This window comes from Solanum verrucosum, unplaced genomic scaffold, assembly GCF_900185275.1.
Source record: "Solanum verrucosum unplaced genomic scaffold, falcon-dt-bn FXZP01000278.1, whole genome shotgun sequence".
Classification (NCBI taxonomy): Eukaryota; Viridiplantae; Streptophyta; class Magnoliopsida; order Solanales; family Solanaceae; genus Solanum; species Solanum verrucosum.
This window is the reverse complement of record NW_026020332.1, coordinates 4,366,083-4,386,348: the sequence shown is the minus strand read 5'-3', so window position 1 is coordinate 4,386,348 and position 20,266 is coordinate 4,366,083. Positions and strand designations below refer to the sequence as shown.

The following is a 20,266-nucleotide window of genomic DNA, read 5'->3' as shown; positions in this document are numbered from 1 at the left end:
AACTCGGTAGTAAAGAAGGAGTCGTGAAAATGTTTTACATGCTAGAGTTGTGGGTTTGAATAATCCCACTATCCTAAAATTTAAAACCTTAATTCTTAATCCTAACTTCGCCTCTAAGTCTCCACTCCCCACCAGGGGCGAACCCACGTGGGTTTCAGGGAGTTCAAATTACACGGTATATATAAGACAAATTTTCTGTAATTTTGTAGATATATATATTTTGAACTCCCTCAATAACAAGGAGAGACTGATGGCGCAACAGCAAGTCCCCCAAAAATTAAGCTTCATGTTACCAATTCGAATCCATGTGATAGCATTTTATTTTTATTTTTTTAATCTTCAGCTATGTTTTTCAATTTTTTTAGTTTTTATTTTATTTTAAAAAACGTACTAAACGTGTGGCTTTAAACCCAAAAGAATTCAAGAATCCCATTTCTAAAGACTTATTTACACGTTTATATTTTTATTTTTCGAATTTCCTGAACAAAAATCCCGAGTCCGCCACTGCTCCCCACCCATTCACCCACAAGTGGCGAGCATGCAAAAAAACTTCTCTAAATATACATGCCTAATAATTAACGTTTAATCTATATAAACCATATAATATTTCAATGAAGAGTGTATCACACCATCCTTCGCCTAAGGTGATTCTGCCCATTACCTCACCCCCACCACTAACGCCACTTGAAATTATGCTTTATTGTTTACATTCACATTATTATTATTTTTTATTTTAAAAATAAAGGTTTACAAATAAAACTAGTGTGGTTTTGTCAGTTATATAACTTTAGTTTTTAATTATATTTTCTTTAAAACTGTTAAGTATTCCTTAATCATTAGGATTCTCGTTACCAACTATGGTTTGGATGCATGAACTGTTCTTTCTCACCCTCCATATTCGTCGCTTAGTTAATAATCAGTAATTAAGTGACAAAACTTTAGGTGCAAATACATATCATGATCACTTGTTAGTTGTTATGTTATTCATAAAGTTTTATCATATTTTAATAATCTTTTCTTGATTATATTATCTTGCTTTTGTTTGATTAAACTATTCTGAATAAAAATAGAATTTATCCAAAAATAACCTCTTAATTTCCAAAAGGACGGATAAAGTCTTGTTGTTGAATAACGTTTTCTTGATGATATGACAATGTCATTAAATATATTTTTCTCCAAGTTACTCAAAATAGGTTCAGATTATAAATTTAAAATCTAATAACTTTAAAAACTAAAATCTCAAATTCATAAACTTTAAATTTTGTCTGCGCCTCTACATATAATTAATATTTGTATCGATAATGCCCACAGATTAGTCCGGATATTACTGTATTAAAGTAAAGTAATCTAGTGACTGATACTTTGAACTAAACTTCTCTCTTTTTATTTACACATACAGTGAACTTTTCTCTCTTTTTTGTTAATTTTAAACTCTTTCCAATCTCATCCTAACACTTGTCTTTACACTATATATTATAATATTAATGATGCATAGTACCAAACGTAATATTAAAAATACATTATACTAAGATTTAAATTATCATCGAGACTATCAACTACTATCTCCAACGAACCCTCATATCTTTATAAATTCAAAACCTAGGTAGGCCATTTTCTTTCATCTCTCTCAAATTAACCAAAAGTTGTCTCACTCACTTAGGTTATTCATTAATATAAGTAAAATGACACAAATGCAAGATCGTCAATGGTACTTGCCAAGATCGTCAATTACCACCAACACCATCACCAACACCACGACGCGAAGTTTTAGTACATCATCAACATCATGTTGTGGGCTAACAAGATTGTTGAGGAAGTTGAAGAGATGTAGTAATAAGATGTTGAAAACGAGTAGTACTACGTATAGTACTAGTCGTCAATCGTCGTTCCAATGTCGGTACGATCCACTTAGTTATGCGTTGAACTTTGATCATGTCTCTGATGATGAAGATTATTACAAGTTTTGTGCTTTTTCATCTAGATTTGTTGCTACCACTAAACCTCATGATTATCATTCTCAAACTTTGATTAATTAGTGGTCTTCCCACTAATTAATTAAGCTAGAAAAAAGGAAATTAAGTAAAAATATATGTGTATGATCATTTTCTTCTTAATTTTCATGATTATTAGTAGTTGGATGAAAATCATCTTGTATACGGTTTATTGATCGAGGATAACAAATCCCATGTTTTGGAGAAACAACTAAAACAAAATGGTAATTTGTTTCTTTTTATATGATTCTCTATTTCAATTTATGTGATAATATTTAACTGAATATAGAGTTTAAGAATAACAGAACCAGATCAATAACACAATGTAACCTAGCTAGTTAGTTGTCATTGATGTAAGAGAAGAATATTATATCATAAAGTTTCACGTTCAAATCTCAGCATATATTAACAAATGATATTACGTGATTTCTTCTTGTCTGTGTATTCTTGGTGAAAAGAGTTATTTGATAGTACTTGTGTTGATGGAGAGTAACATGTACTCGATGGAATATATAATCAAGATGCACATAAGTTGGCTCGAACACTAGCGATATGATTTATTCTTTTTCGGAAAAGAATTATTGTCTAAAACAAAGAAAGTCATAAAGATGCAGCGTGTAGCTATAAATGATCTCATTAAGCGTAAAACACGAGAAATTTAAAGTTACTTAATCACTACTTAGGTAAATAAGAAATCTCTTCATTAAACCAAAAACGATAAAAACAATGGCTAAGCAAAACTCAATTTGCTCATGACCTAGAAAATATAGCTAGGTAAAAAAAAAAATACTAATAGCGTCTGTATAAGATATTAAACCTAAAATGTAACAGTTTTTGTGCTGATGAGTGCACTGTCAATTACGGTTCGAATGTTTAAATGAAAGTTGACAAATAAATATGGGTAAAAGCTTGCCTTCTCTTCACTTTTTTAGACGTAAAAATTATATTTTCTGCATTTTTTAAATTTATTATTCTGTCTTGGAGCGTGAGGGATGGGGGGTGGCTACAAATATTTATAAAAAGTATGCATGTCGGTTTGTACAAATTTGTGTGTCACAAAGAAAATGTTTGGTGAGCATGTGGCAGTACCATGTGCTACCATTTCGAGCATGATGTATAAAATTATTGTAAATTTTGTTAATGTACTATGTTTCTAAAGTCAAAATTAATCCGTGACCACTTGATGTTTGGAGTCCGCATTCGAGAATAATGCTTCCAATAGGATTTTTTCCCAAGTCTTGAAATCGAAATCTTTGATTAAGGATGAAACAGTTTCACCACCGCACCACAACTCATGTTGGTTATGCTCAAATATCTCATTAATTAAAGGATCAATGAGTTGTTTCTTCTTTCTTAGGAGATGGAGAAGAGGGGGTGCATTTTTTCAATTTCATTCCTTCTGTATAGTAAGCTTTTGAAGGGTAAAATGAAGAATTTTTTTTGGGTAAAAGTCAGCCTTTTTAAAAAATGATTTGACAAATTTAAATTGTTGCAAGTATGAAAACGATACAAGGTATGACAATAGTTTAAAATTAGGAAGTTTCAAAAGTTTTGAAAATAGTATAAAGTTCAAGGTTTAAAAATATCAAAGTAGAAGAAAATGTCCAAGTTTTCAAAACTCTTGAAGGGTGAAACGTATGAGGGAATATCGAAATATTAATTTGCAAAATATCAAGTAAAATAATACTCCATTTTTACTCATAAATCTTCAACTTCCCCAAATTTACTCATAAATCTTCAACTTCCCCAAACCCTCTTTTCCATCATGTAAAGTTCATGTACAATTACCAGAGTTTATCGAAAACAATTTCTCTCTATCTTTATAAGATAAGGTAAGGCTCTGTAGGATTGCACTGGATATATTGTTGTTGTTAAACCCGTGTACAACAAACACTTTCAACTTCTAAATACCTTATTTCAACTTCAAATACATTTTGTCCAAAAATTTATGTCACAAGAAAAGCTCACATCCTTCAGTAAGGTTATTCACTTCAATATTTGCTCTTAGCCGTATATACACTGAAATCCTAAAAAATAATTTTGTGCCTAAAATTACCTTTCCACTATATAAGCAAATATAGCCACAACATATCCACCTTCAAAATCAACAGCGATAAAGATAAGAGAATTGCATGAAACGCAACAACCTACCCAGTGTAGTTTCCTTTAGAGAGGGTAGGTGTACGTATACCTTACCCCTACATGCTACCTCAAAGTAGAGGTTGTTTCCGATAGACCCTCTGCTCAAGAAAACAGTTCAAAGCAGTCTAAGAAATGGAAGTACAATAAACAACATATAATAACAGAACATTACTGCAAAGTACATAAAATACATACAAGCAAAGTTTTGCTTACATGAACCACAAGTTTGACACTTAGGAAGTCCTAAATGCAATGCTGAACTCAGCTACTAAACAAGTCCTACAAGGTCAAAGCCTTCGACTCTAAGGACGACGAACAACATTATATGCTAACTTCTATGTTTTTCTTTCCTCTTACACAAGCTTTACATAGTAACTTGTCTAACCTGTACTGTATTTGCTACTTTAACTGCATCCTGCCCTACAAAAACTGAGAATAATGGAGGGTCAGAGGCTTTAGTTACACGTCAAGAGATGATTATGATTACAACAATTAGCTCCCCATAGGAAAGAGCTATGGTTCATGGTCATCCTCCTGATGATCAGAGACTGTCCCTTCAGATGATATTTCTTCTACATCTTCCTGTCTGGGTCGAGCAGAATCTGACTGTGTTTTGCTAGAATCCCTGCAATTAGTTTCAACTTTTTTCTCTGCCTGGAATGGACCCAATGTACTAGGAGCTGAGGTCTGATCTGTTTCCTGCTTTTCATGTGAATCTTGGGTGTCTGAAGAAGCAACCTGATCAACGGATTTGGGGAGAGGGATCATATTTCCAAGGAAACTTGAACTAGTAGCAATAGGTGGACCTGGTGAAACACAGGATGCAACCAATCGAAGCACTTCAGGTGAAGGAGACAATCCAGAGCTTGTCTTCATTAGAGGAAATGTACTAGTTGAAGGATTCACAGTCACACTTGGAGGAGGCATATTAAGGTTAGCTTCATTCGAAGGAAGTCCTGAAGTTCTGGCCATCACTCTAGAAAGCAGAGGGAATGCTGGATCCTGCAGACTACTTGTTCCAGCCATACTCTCACCATGTACGCTACTACCCTGTACATCAATAGTTCCTGCAAAATCTATTGGGAACTGCCTCATTACTTGCAATCCATGTTTCTTCTTCTTCTTCTTCTTTTTCAAGCTCAACCGTGGGTCCCTGGGTTGAGATGGAGGGGGAGAAGGAATAACAAATGGAGGGATGGAGGGATTCTCCTCCCCATATAGCATGCGAACTGATTGAGCAATTGCAGAGACAGTAGGTGGTAAATCAGGTTCAGGGAGTTTTGCTGGAATATTCACTGCTTCACGAAGCCAATGTGGTAGCTTATTCTTCAGTGAACCACACTCAACCACTTCCTTGCCCTTTGATTGAGAAACTTTCTGACCTTTATCAAGTACAGGAAGTGATGGATAATTGCTAGATTCACCACCTCCCACATTGTTATGTGAATCATGTGAGATATTTAAAGACCTGTCAAGAAGGCTAGGCAAATTAACAAATCTGCTTGCACCATCATCATTCTCCTTTTGCAAGGCAAACCTGTTCTGGCAACCCAAGCCAAGAGGACCCAAGCTACTGCTTCCCGACGAATTCAGCAGAAATGGTGACTCCGTAACAAAACTTGACGGAGCTCCTAGTCTATCCGATGGTCCCGCATTCAAATCTCGAGGAATGTTCACCCGGTACTTGTCAGCACTGGGAGTTGGAAGATGTGAGATATGTTTGCTGTTCAGACCAAGTCTCTCAGGAGGTTCCAAATGTGGAAAGCTGGAAGGCAGATCATGAAACCCTAGTTTCATGTCTGTTAGGTGGGTTGGTAAAAACTGTTCATTTAGTTTACAACCATGCAATGCTCGAGCCATCATTCCATCGGAAATGCCTGAGAATAAGCCTGATTTTCCCACTTTGGTAGGCTTGGATGGTTTTGGCGCAGGTAATGCTGGTCCATCCATGATCTTGAGCTGCTCTTCTTCCCACCTAATTGATAAATCCTCAGGAATTCTATACTTGGAAAATTTTAACTTTGTATCTCGCAGCATGGCATCCCAATTGCCCCTTCCATGTCTACGTACACCAATCCAGAGACAATCCAGTTCATCTTCAGACCAGACATCCAGTTTGTTTCTCCTTTTAAGTAGGTTGCCTGATCCTAACCCAGTTCTCAGCATAATGTTTTCAAGAACCTTCCAATGGTTTTCAGGAAATGATGATGATGAAGGTGCCATATGCCCCAACCCCTGTACAGGAGGCATCTCTTGTTCCTGCAGGTTAAACCTAGGTGCATCGTGAGGTGGAAATTTGAGATTGGGCAAAAAAGGCAATACAGGGTGCTCACGAACAGACCCATTCACATCTCTTGATCCCAAAGACAAGTTGGGAAACAAGGCAGAGGGTGGACGTGGCATGTTCATAGCAGGAAATGGGTATCTTGGTAACAATGGCTTATCAAAAGGTTTGGGCAAAACTGTCCTGTCTTGAATATCATATGAAGTAGCACACGAATTCTGTAAGTTACCAGCAGAACCTCTTTCTCGCATGACAGGTCGAGGATGCTGCAGAAAAGGCAACATTAGGAATTCACATAAGCATTACATTTAAAATGCAAGAAAACACGTTACTCTCCCTGTCCCAATTTATGTGACAAATTTTCCTTTTTAGTGACTTGTTTTATACTACCAACTTTCAAAAGTCTTTCTATCTTTACTTAAATTTCGTGCCAAGTCAAACAACATCACATAAATTGGGACAGAGGGAGTATAACAGAGAGAGAGAGAGAGAGAGAGAGGAGAAAGACAGCATACTGGATTGAATGGGAGATAAGAATCAGGTAAGCTATTCTTTGGAGGCTGTTGTGAAGGGTCCAGGGGAAGATCTGGCAATCTAAATCTCTGTGGGAAACCTTTAGCAACCATTTCAGTTGAAAGCTCAGGAGGAGGAGCAATAGTTGGGAACTCCAGTCCTAATCCATGCCTGTGTTGTCGAACGTTTGACCTCAACAAGTTCCTCTGGGGTGCCTCCACCTGATGGGCATTAGGAGCACATAGTCCCAGAATTGGTAAAAGCTGTTTATCCACGGATTTAATATAGCTCATATCTTGTGCATGATTACTTGACTGGGGAATATCTGCATGAGGATGGCCTCCTGATGGAAGATCTATGTTATCGTTCACTTTATGTTTCAGTTTTCCCAACCTTAAGGTTGAGTCTCCCATGTTTTTCTGTGTCTCGGATGATTTAAGACGGCTATTGTTTTCCAAGTTCATGGCCACGTGTTTCTCTTCACGGTGTTGTGATGGTACATTCATCAAATTCACATAATGAGCTTGTGGAGGAAGGAGGTGACAGAGAAACTCTCGTCCAGCTTGTTCTTCCATGGGTCCAGATGCTTCAATTGCATTTCTACGGGCTAGCCGTTCTTTCTGTTTAGTGCGAAGCTTAGCACTGCACCAAAAAGATATTCAGATAAGTATTATCTTTCGAAGTTCATAATTTACAGATATAGCCAAGTTATTCAAACAATCCAGCCAAAATGATACAAAAATTCCAGTATCATGCATTCTACTCTTTTTTTCCCGCCATAAAGCAAATGTTATAAGATGAACCATCTCAATTCACTAAAGCAAATATGTTATCACTTAGACTTAGATGCTGATAAAAGCCAAAAGAGTATGACTCACTATTTTTCCTTTAATGCTCGTCCAGCTTGACTATACTCTCGCTCTGGTTCAGGCACAGGCACAGGCTCCCCTTCCACAGCATTCTACAGTGTCAATCAATGGCCAAAATTAGTGATCTTAAACTATGTCCTAATTAGGAAACCAGAGTGACTGCCTCCTACGAAACAATCATCCATGTCAAATTCATTGGCTTCAAACCAACTAACATTATGCTTGTGGAATCACAATATTGTAGTTGAAATCAAAATTTTAAAGATTTAAAACACTGATCCCAAAAAATTGAGGGGAGGGTTGAAGAATTTATCAAAGAATAAAAAAAGAGGGAGGGGTGTAGAAATATAAATTACAATACGGAAGTACCTCTGTTAATGTTTCATTGGGGTGTGAAGCATATGCTTCCCTGTAAGAAATGGCTTTCCTTAGGCGCTTGCCTCGACCTAGCGCTGCTTCCTCCTCGCTTTGATACTTCTCCCATCTACGAGCACGAGAACACCATGAAAGGAGGCAAAAGCCATAATGAAGGTATACCACCTCAAATGAAATCATTTATCATAGTTTTGAAAACTGTGCATTCTTAAGTATGTAAGATTGGCTCTTCATTTAGTTCACCAATCAATCAAGCGACTCCTGGGCATGAATCAGCCGGACAGGCATCAAAAGCAGCAATCATGTTACTGAGATTTTTGTGAAATTCACATATTTATTTTTCATTTCTTTGAGCCCAACATCTGTTATAAAAGGACCACCACTACCATCTTTCAAGTGCTGAGAACACTGCAAAGCTTTCTAGTACCCATGTCAAGCATATAAACAAAATATTAAATAAACTAAGACGGCGAAATCCTAATACTTCTTTCTGTGCTTTGCTTATCGTTTTCTCTCTCTCTCCAAGAAGAATCATTGGCAGAAAAAAAAAAGGAAAGAGACCTCCAGGAGCAAGTGAAACCCTATTTAACTTGAAACTATCTCTGAATGTATAGAGAATGATTGTAAAAACTTTACCCCTACACCACTAAAACATCCATTGTATCAAATACAAACACTTGTTCATCTTCTACATTGTCTACCAGAAGCCAGTATGAGTGAATCGTACAAGAGTTGAATCCCGTACTTGTATTGTGACTGGGTGTGTCTCCACTGTTTCAAATCAGTATTATCTTACAATTGAACATGTGAAGTGAATAAAACTGGGAGTGTTGGTGGAAACGGTTGACCTTCCTAAAAAGGACTGAGTTTTGGGAACAGGAAAAATATATAGCAACATCAGAAGAAGTCTTTGAAACTGTTATCTTTTTTTCTTCTTAATCTGTTAATGTAGTAATTACTAATTAAAGAAGTCGAAGAGCTTCCCTTCGTTACTGGTAAAAACAGTTTGCTCATCGAAATTTTTTTGCAAGAATATACTAATTGATTGTGGCTGACAAAGAAGATAGCAGCCATCTCTTTGTGTACTGTGAAGCAACTGCACGATTGTCACAGCTATTTATGGCTCTGGTGAAGTAGGTGATGCCCAGGACTATTATTGATATTTTGTGATGCTGGAACAATGGAGGTGCTGATTTAAGGTATAAGAGATAGTGAAGGGCTATACCAACATGCATATGGTGGACAGTATGGAGAGAAAGGAATGTTGTGTGTTTTGAAGACGAACACAATTCATTGTAGAAGATTAAGCTGGAATGTATCGTCTTGTACAGAATTATTTGTAGATGAAACCGAACAATTACTACAGTTTTTAGAGTTCTTGTAAGCAGAAAAGGACAGCCTGAACTTAGTGGTCTTTTTATTAAATTGGCTACCAGCAAAGCCTTTGTGCTGCCGAGTGATGAATGTACTCCTTTTCCACAAAAAGAAAATATACTTAATTCCAAGAATATATACTGACAAACTATTCGATGTACAGTGAATGTTGGTTCTGCTCTACTAGACTTTTTGCTCATTGTTACTTAATGCAAAGAAAACATATAATGTCAAGCCCTGGTAAGGTTCTTTGCTTTGCATCGAATTAAACCACATGCTCCACCACTATAAATATAACAACTACTACTACACCTCAAACAAGTCAGAAACTGCCTATGTCACTCCATTTATACCCATCTCAGACTAATATTATAGAAGACACATTCTCAGGAGAAAAATCTCTTAACAAGAATGAAAGACTCCTAGCAAGTGTTGGACCTAAAGTAAATCAACTAACATGTCAAAAAAGCAATCTCAACTAATTGGTACTGCCTATATAAATCTTTCCTTACATTCTGCCCTCCTTTTCGCTAGGTTTGCATGGATTCTAAGAAATTGTAGGTCTTGCTAAACAACTTCCTAAACAGAATAGAAAATGAAGCTAAGAAATAGTCTTATCAATCCTTCAAGAAATTCATATGCTACCTATATTACACCTTTATTTGTCTTGATGTACCCATATTGAACAGGTGTGAAATTGGAATACGTCGTGCATATTCTTCAAAATACAGAAAAAAACTTCACCATAGCATTGATACTTGCACACACCCGCATTGATTATATATGCATAGCTAAGCCCACATAATATGGTATACCATCAAACAAATATAAGTAAGGTTGCCAGAACAATACCTCACTCTTAGAAGCTTGTCCCACTCATTTTCTTCACTGCTACTAGCCAAGTTATCCTCTTTCTTCTCAACATTTTGTACACAAGTATCTTCACTTACCACCATATCTGATGCTATTCCAGCTTGCTCTTCTGCACCATCCTCATTCCATTCCAATGACTAGCAAGGAAAACACAACAGGTACAAAACAAGATCAGCAAGACATTAAAATGATCTTATAATGATTGTTGTTCCTAAGATCTTGCATACAAGTTGCCAAAGAAACAAAAACTCCTTCCTTATTGAGTCAGAGAGCAGAATAAATACCGTAGAATTCTTTTTAAAAATAGCATCTTATGTTAAAGACAAATAGAATCATAACTCTGTAACTACAAGTTGAAGACAAGCAAGAGTGTCCATGAAAAGTGAAAAGCTTTAGATTCACGAAAATAGACCACCAATAAAAATCTCAACTTAAAAAGACGCAGAACCATAATAAACAGAAAGTGGAAGATTCATCATTTTCACAGACACTTTGCTAAGAGTGCATGGACAGTCATTACATGCCATACCAGACAAAAAATCAACTATGTCACACTAAAGATTCAGCACAAGTCATAAGAAACTGTTCATTATGTGCAGAGCATAATTAGAACAATTAAAGTGATTCTACTTTTTGAGCATGTAAATTTATCCAGTGAAAAGTTCACAGCATGCCATTCAAATCCAAACAAACTTGTAATGTTAACACCGCTAAAACATATACCACTCCAGTAGCTTTATCTTTTACTTGGAATCGATCTGACAAAATTTATTTGCTATAGCAGCCTTCATCTTCAAGAATATACAGAACAATAAAGAAACTTTAAGCTTGATAAGGGATGTAGAAAGAGTTCGGAAACACAGTTACTTTAGGGGGACTTAAGTTACAATAAATTCAGCATATTCTCCCTAGTAGGTTGAATCAGAGAAAACTTCTGAAGGAGCATTAGAAGAACTCAACAAGGCATAATGCCATAAGAACACTAACTCCAACATTTCTCCACGCCATACAAAAGGAGAGCTACGCTCACGACAAATACATAGCCTGTTTCAGAGATGGCAAATTATCAGTTGGAAGTTCCCAGAGAAATCTTCTACTTGCGATTGGTATGAAAGTTATAGTTCGGATTAACTTGATGTTGTTAAATTTTAGTAGCCAACTGTAGTTCAGTCATTTATTAGCTTTCCAGCAATGACAGCACAATATCTGGTTTAAGGTCGTTATATAAACGATGTAACATTTTCCTTGTGTATTTCAATTACTTATATTGGAAACCAAGAACTAGTTTCCTTAGTTGAAAACTTAAGTCCCCCAAGTAAAATACAGTTACGTTGAATCTTCACCAAATTGATGATATGAGGATTGTGCTATGACGTTTATGTTTTTTCACTTTCTCAACTCTGCTTCAACTATACCTAATTCCAGCTTCTTCTTTTTTTGTTAGGTTCAATTTCTGCTGCTGTTACAGTGATGAAAGAAAGTATTAGGCTATATTTCATTAACCCCCCTACCCCACCCCCACCACCTCAAATTATGATCTTGGACCCTCACACTTGCTGATATGAATTTTAATTGGAGAAACATGGTTAGTAAGGAATTATATAGCCAACCCCAACATGTTTAATGATGCCTAGTTCTTGGATCCTCACACTTGCTCAGTTACTTCACAACTTCCAACTGTCCTTAGGTGCTCACTATCTATCGTCACAGTTTGAGCTACAAATCAGACCCTAATTTGTCAGTCTTCCATTTCAGAATAATAGAGTTGAAAAACCATCCACTTCTACAAATCACTTTTAAGAAATTTATGTCAATAAAGCAGATCTTTGGAAGAGCTGAGGTTACCTTCACTGAGCCAAGCATATCATTCTCCAGTTCTGCTTCATTGTTATCAGGTGATTCTGACTGAAGATTTGAACGGTCAAGCAATTTCAATATAGCATTTTCGTCCCACACAATCATAGTGCTTCCCTTGGTGCACTTGTCTTTATACACATCACCAAGGCTACCAGTCCTCTTGCGCTTATGCTCTACTTCAGGAACTGTCTCATCTTTATTGCTGGAGTTTTCAACAGCATCTTTCTCTGCCATGCTAGAGGAATCACTAAAAAGTTCTTCTGTTCCCCATCGAAGGATGTCCTCAACCTCCTTTTGGGACCCTGATTTGTTCACAAATAGCTGATCAAGCATCAACTTCCTCTTAGCAAGCTGAAGTATCCGTTCTTCAACACTGGCACGGACTACTAGCCGGTACACTAGAAGTCTCTTCGACTGTCCAATACGATGAGCCCGGTTCATTGCCTGTATATCTGCATGTGGATTGAAGTCAGAGTCATAGATAATAACAGTATCTGCAGTAGCCAAATTGATCCCCAGGCCACAAGAGCGTGTTGACAATAAGAAGACGAATCGGCTTTTGTCCTGATTAAACCGTGCTATTGCTGCTTGACGATCAGCCACAGCAACAGAGCCATCAACTCTCTCATATGTTTTTTGCCCAAATTCAATTGCCAAATAATCCTCCAGAATATCTAGAAGCTTAGTCATCTGTGAAAATATAAGGACTCTGTGACCTTCTTTATGCAAACTTTTGAGCATAGAGTGCAGAAGAGTCAGTTTACCAGAAGCCTTTATTCTCATTTCATGAAGAAATTCCACTGAACCAGATTCAGGCTCAGTTCCTGGTATAAGATAAGGATGGTTGCAAACTTTTCTTAACTGCATAACGATATTCAGCATTGATTGCTGTGCAATTCCTTTCCCGATGTTGCGAAGAAGCTGATAGTTCTTTGTAAGCATTGCACGGTAATATTCTGCCTGGATAGAAGATAACTCAACAGGAACCATTCGTTCAGTTTTAGGAGGAATATTTTGCATGGCATCTTTTTTCAGCCTGCGAAGCATATGCGGAGCGACAAGCTTTTTCAATTCTTCCACCTTTTCGGCTGTTGTAAGATCATTAAACTTCTCCTCAAATGACGATAGTGAAGGAAATGACGATGGCTGCAAAAAGTTTAATAAGTTGTACATCTCGCCAATGTTGTTCTGAAGAGGAGTACCAGTCAATAGAACTCGATGCTGGAAAGAAAATGTGTTGAGCATGCTAAAGAGTTTACTACTAGAATTCTTAAGACGGTGTCCCTCATCAACGACAAGAACTTCCCATGGGATCCCACGCAGATAAGTGGAATCAACGAGAACCATTTCATATGTAGTCAAAAGAACATTGAACTTGTATGAAGTAGACCTCTTATTCAGGTCACTTTGATTCCTTGAATGCCATTCAAATTGACGAATCACAGCTCTTGCTTTAGCAGTCCCATGGTATTCTACAACATTTAGGTGTGGAGCCCATAACTGAAACTCTGCCATCCAATTTGGCATTGTGGACAGAGGAACCAAAACTAGAGAAGGAAGTGCAGCATTGAACTCGGTATACAATGATGATAAGAAAGCAGAAGCTGATATTGTCTTCCCAAGTCCCATCTCGTCGGCAAGAATAACATTTTTGGATTTATGCCAGCACTTGCGCAACCAATTTAAGGCTTCCATTTGATGTGGAAATAATGAGCCTCCCAGTTCTTTAGGCTGCTCTGTCAGAGTAACTATATCATTTTTATGGCGTTCTTTCCTTTTTCTCACCATATCATCCTTGGTAGCATTTCTAGCTAATGCTTGGGATTCAAACTGATTAAACTGATCAATCAAATGAGATGATTTTGCAATCACAGGTTCCTCTATTTTTTCCCAGGTACATTCATCATAAGGAAGACCTGTCCATCTCACAAACACTTCATCTGAACCACTCGTGCCAGGCCGAGTTGCAATAATTCGCTGAGGCAGCTTCCACTGTTCATCACAAATATTTATTGTTGCTGTCCCATACTTTGCCTTGTAGTTGTCCAGCTTTCTTTTTGCCAGAATTTTCAATTGAGACTCTGGGATCCAAGAGTTGTGAATATTTGATTTGCCAACCCACTTAACAAGATATTCATAGACAACATTTACGTTGTTGGAGGTTGATGGTTTAGCCAAGACAGTCTCCTCACTTTTCTTGAAAGAGGTGGTATCTGTAGTAATCATTTCATCTTTTCCCTTGGCAGTTCCAACTTCATGAGTCCCAGATGTGACATCATCCTTCGACTTGGCTTTGTCATTATATTTCTTTTCAGTGGAATCATTGCTTTCTCCAGAAGTATTCTGCGTATTAGCCAGAGAATCATCAGCATTCACAGCAATGTCTTCTTCGTTGTTGTTGATTGCACCTTCAGATACTGAACCTTGAGAGTCTTCCTTTACTGTGCCAGTTCCTTCCTTGCATTCTATGCTACCTGATCTTCTGTACACATGCATTTCATCCTTGCTGGTATCATCCTTTGAGCTTTTTCCTTTATCGGGAATGTCCAAAGTTTCTTGAGAGCCACTGCCTGAATATTCTATACCAACCCTAACTACGGGCACATCACCGCTGGGTTTTCCATCATTTAATTCCTCTCTTGCTGAATCTATCAATGCTGGGTCATTTGCATTTATTCCAGGGATATCATGCAAACAACTAATATTATCATCTTGCACTCGACATGCCAGAACTCTATCAACCTGCAATTAAAGATGTGTCAAAAGTAGGAAAACAGATTATCATCAATCTCCTTGGTTTCGCTGCCCTTTTAAGGAGAGTTTCAGAAATTACATTAAAGAGTGATAAAGGAACAGATGATTCTTATTATTAAATGATAATAATAAACCTATAAGTTGGTCCTTGGAACTAGTACCTGTTGAAGACTGGGACCATTATTATCATATATTAAAGGTTCAACAACAACTTTTCCAGCTTCACGTGACAGATCTGATGGCTGAGCACCCTCTTCAGAAACCAACTGCATTAGCCCAAAAAAAGGAAATAAAATCAACAAAAGAAACAATCCTTAAGTTGGTTTTTGCATATTACAATATCAATTAAATTAAAAAGAAAAATAGACAGCTCAGAAAATTGTTGTTTCCCTTCCTTTTCTCTTTTTCTTTTTTGGCCTTTCCAATTTAGTTCCTAATTCATATAATTCCCACGCCCTTCAAACAAACTATTTTTTTACAAGCTAGAGTAAAGCTGTTTTTATACCAAAAATAGAACTACTAGTATTAAGCAGGAATTCAAAATGAAGTACAAAGCTTCATTTTTTCCCTCCTTGTTTAGAATAAGCACAAAGTTTTATTAAACTCAAATAGAAGCAAAACTGTACAACTGAAGAAATCAAGAACTGCTGCTGATAATTCCGTACGTATAGGGAGCTGAGATGCAGTAATTTTTCCATCAGGTTATTACTACTTCCTCTTTTGAAAAGGTTCTTTTTTCCAATATAGAAATTTGATCACATGCAAAAAGTGGACATGAACATTTACATCAAACAAACAACCCCAGAAGTAGCAAATATCTGTCACCGTGTAGAAGAAATAAATAAAGCAAAGAATTTCACACTTTAAAAAGAATCAGCTAATCCACAATATAGAGAAATCGTTTCTGATTTTCTAATTTAAGAAACGTGCCACATCATTGTATATACTAATGTCGACAAGCAACTTCTATTCTTTATTTGAAAGACTTCCCTTCCAGAAGAATAACATTAGACAATACTTCCTCATCTGTTGTACAGATATCAATCTTGAGTCCTCACAAAACATTATCCAAAATCTGGATGATCATCTTAGGAAGTCCCGAAGTAGAACGCCATTTCCTCCAAACAATGAACCCATCCATCACTCAGGAATTTTGGCCCCACACACTTTCTTACATGTTCAGAATCCCTTCATAGACTAGTCATCCTAAAAAGAGGAAAACTAATTTTGATTCTCAGTTCAAAGAGGAAAACCAAGAGGGGAAAATTTCAAAAAATTTCTTGTTACACAAATTGATCTTTTTTTTCTTGTCTCATCAAACCCAATTCTTGGAGTGTTGGTAAATTCGTTTTCTTTCTACATTTTTCCTCTAAAGGGTTGATCAGCCAAAGTAGTAATTCGAGTGGAAAAAGGTAAGAGAAAGAGATCTATAAAGAGGAGGGAAAATCCAAACTGAGAGATACCTGTTTCTTTTGTATTTTCTTGAGATATCTTGAAGAGGTAAAGAAACTGAACTTGGAACTTGAAACGACAACAACTTAGCTGACGTGCTCAGAATAATTATAGTCCGACTTGATGCAATAGATGCCACCATAGTTGAGTGAAGGAGGACAAACTGAATGAATGTACAACTTGACGAAGATGAGGAGGACCAAGGTAGAGTTATTTTTCAAATTAGAGTTAAAGTGATGTCTATGTTATGTACCATGATAATTGACAAAGAATCTGGCTATAAGTTAATTAGCACTTACATGGTTGAGAGATTGAGCTTATTTCACCCTATGTGCGCAAAGGAGTAAAGATAAATGAAAGGGTGTTATATTTTTAAAACTAAATGAAAGGGTGTTATTGTCGTTCAGTCTTGGAAGTTATGAGGATAAGGTTTGGTGTGATGGTGTTCTCATGTATAATTGTCATATTTTATTGGGAAAACCATGGTGTGCTAATAGTGGAGCATCATACAACATAGAAAAAAATAAATACTCTCTCAAGATGAATAGGGAGATATTTGTTCAAGCATCTTTGACTCCATATCAAAGCCATAAGGATACCAAGAAAATTAGAGAGAGGGTAGATGATGATGAGAGAGCAAAGATTGAGAGGAATACGGGAGTGCATGTTGGCATCCCAAGAGAGGAAAAAGGAGAGGTTGTGTTGTGTGAAGAGAATGGGATGTCAAGTGAGAAAAAGAGTGAGATCGAGATAAAAAAAAGAAGAGAGATGACTATGAGAGTAAAAGAAGAGGGGTGGTCGTGATGTAGAGAAAGAAAAACAAGTGAGCTTGAGTGAGGTTATTTCTTATTCTAACTTTAACATATTCCTACTTCTTTTACGGTTTTGACTCTTTTGTAGGTACTCATGGGAAAGTTTGCATTGGAGATCCATCATTGGGTGAACTTAATCTAAGGTTGGCGAAACTACATGTCCCACGTATCAAGTGCATGTTGATGAGAAGGATAAAGGTAAAGAGAATTATTTTGGGCAGGTCCAAGGTAAAACTCATGACAAGAAGTCCAACAAGGCAGTTGTAATCTAGCACCAATGAGCAAGGAAAAACGAGGTGATGTTATTCTTTTGCTACATCAGACCAGGTGTGGTATGTATAATTGGTTTATTCACCTTCTTGGTATTCCTACAACACCTAAAGTTTTCCTGGAGGTAATGAACTACAGTCTTATTTCTTATGTTAGTGACTTTATTAATTTTAGGGATGATGATATTTTTCTCTTGAATAAGTCATCAAATGTAATCTCTAAAATCTGAAGGTTCACAACCCACATCATTAACCACTAAGTCACACCCTTCGGGGTAGAAATGGCAAGTATTACATAAAGTAGGGTTAATTGAAATGGTAAGTGTTACATGAGTGGAATTAATTGAAAAGATATAGGGATAAAGGCTTTTGTTTTTACAAAGTTCAGAGCAATCCATTATTGAGTTAACCACCTTGAATACCTCTGCACCAATGCCTTACGCCATCATACCTTCCCTCTCAACGTTTTGACAATTATACCACAAATCTTATGGTTTTATTATGCAATTTTTCCTTATTTGAGCCAAACACAGAAAGCATCCTCCCAAGGCCTTCCTTATCCAAGAAGTTAATTCTTTTGAGCATGCACCCAAAGCAGATAGCTCCCATATCTGCCTCAGTTATAAAAAGCTGATGGCAGGCCCAGAACAGCACAATCAATAGCAAAGAACAAACACAAGCAGATTAATACTATCAATTAACTAGACAAGATGGTCAACATAATGGTTTGATCCCTCTATGGATATTAGCCTCCAGGCCCCACAATATTGAAGGCCTTATTACGTGACTACAGTCTCCTCTCCTGAAAGTAGGTTATCACAATATTTAAGCACTCATATCTTACCTAAAAAAAAAAAAAGGAGACAAAATAAACTGAGGACATCCCCACTATTGCATGCCTGTTTTGGGACATGAAGATTTAGATACTGAAATTAATACTCAAGCTAAATTCCTTTAAATATCTTTTTTCAATTTTAAATGAAAAGCATCTAAAAAATTTTAACACTAGACTAGATTCAGGAGAAATAAACTTTTGTAAAAAATTATATTACAATTTAAGACTCCATCTAATATTTAGAATTTTGCATTCGATTAACTAAATTTTGTCATAATTTTGATGGAATGTGATTTAAGAATCTATGTTCAGACTAATTTTTGGTTTTTTGATAGACGGGTATTTGCACCTTTAAAAAAACAAGGGCCCAAAAACTATTTTATTCCATTTAACAGATATACTTTTGTTAAAATATTATTTTAGCATTTAAAATTGTCTAATATTTAGAATTTTGAATTCAATTAATTAAATTTTACCATAATGTTGATGGAATGTGATTTAAGGATCTATGTTTGGACTAAATCTTTTTTTTTTTCTGATAGACGAGTATAATCCGTTTTGAGATATATCTACACTATAATAAAAAGAGAAATTTCTAACATGAAATGTTGATTTACTTTTCTACCTATTATTAAGTACATTTCATGTTGGATAAAATCATAACTATAATTAATTTGGTGATACAAAAATTCAGGATTTTGGATTTGAAAGTTGAGGACTGTCAAGCCTAACATCGGACTTAAAATTTCTGAAGATGGGATTGAATTTCTTTCTTTATTGAGTAAGCTAAATAGGATCGACAATCATCCTTTTCATATATTTACACATTATTCTTTAACTTTTATTACATAACTAAAAAATAATTTGTAAAATAATATTTGTGCATTTAAAAAAAAAAAGTCTACTCCATAGATAAGGTACACGTACGACATGCATGCAGTGAGACTGCTTAACGAAATTTTGTTCGCCCTTTTTCTCCTTTAAAATAGATTTCACATTGGATAGTCATTTACTTATTTTCCTCATATTTAGGACTTCTAAATCAACTAAAATTCTATTGATTATATCATTCCTTATTTTGACTCCACATAAAATAACTTTAAATTAATTTTAAAAATTCCTATTTTAAATTGAGGGTCTATCAAAAAAAGCCTCTCTACCTCCAAGGTAGGGGTACAGTTTGCGTACACTTTACCCTTCCCAAGATCCCACTATCTGGGATTACACATGGTATATTGTTGTTAATGTTGCACCTCTTCAATATCATGGTAAAAGATCTACCTGTAGAAATGTTTAGCTTGGAAGAACTCACTCAAGGCTAACTTATGTTTTCTTTCCCCAACCAACAGATTGAAATGTTTTATCACTAAAGAAAAATCAACACTAAAATCTATCGACCAAAACTGATGAAAAAGGTTTTGATCCATGTAATAGGTGTTTCATGTGCAACTTTGAAGTTGAGGATATTAGACATTTGTTCTTACGTTGCATTGTTGCCAGAAATCTATGGGACATGTTCCTAAATATTTATGGGCTATCGTGGTTTATGCCACGTAGCATGAAGGATGGCTTAATCACCTGGTATAGTTGGAAGGGGCAAAAATCAAGAAGAAATATGTGGCAAACCATTCCTAGACTCCTAGTTGTATATTATAGTCAACATGGACATTACAGGAATCTGAGATATTTGAAGGAACCTCAGATTCATCCCTAGGAGCTAGATGTCTTATTAATTTGTGTAAATGTTATTATTGTGTAGGGACCAAGCGTCCTACTTTTGTAATACTACATCCTCTGCATGACTTCAATTACTAAGATATCCTACCTTATCAAAAATGAAATCTACGAATCAAAAAAAAAAAAAAA

At 36.1% G+C, this 20,266-nt stretch overlaps 1 protein-coding gene across 1 annotated transcript in view; it reads right to left on the bottom strand.

The window, feature by feature from the left end:
* Window positions 1-4,364: 4,364 nt before the first annotated feature.
* Window positions 4,365-20,266, bottom strand: part of LOC125836546 (protein CHROMATIN REMODELING 4-like) — a 36,483-nt gene continuing 20,581 nt past the window's right edge. Inside the window, 7 exon segments of the mRNA XM_049515722.1 lie at window positions 4,365-6,683; window positions 6,933-7,572; window positions 7,809-7,891; window positions 8,169-8,283; window positions 10,401-10,558; window positions 12,267-15,020; window positions 15,194-15,298. Coding sequence (XP_049371679.1) covers window positions 4,647-6,683; window positions 6,933-7,572; window positions 7,809-7,891; window positions 8,169-8,283; window positions 10,401-10,558; window positions 12,267-15,020; window positions 15,194-15,298 — 5,892 coding nt within the window. The 3' untranslated portion in view covers window positions 4,365-4,646.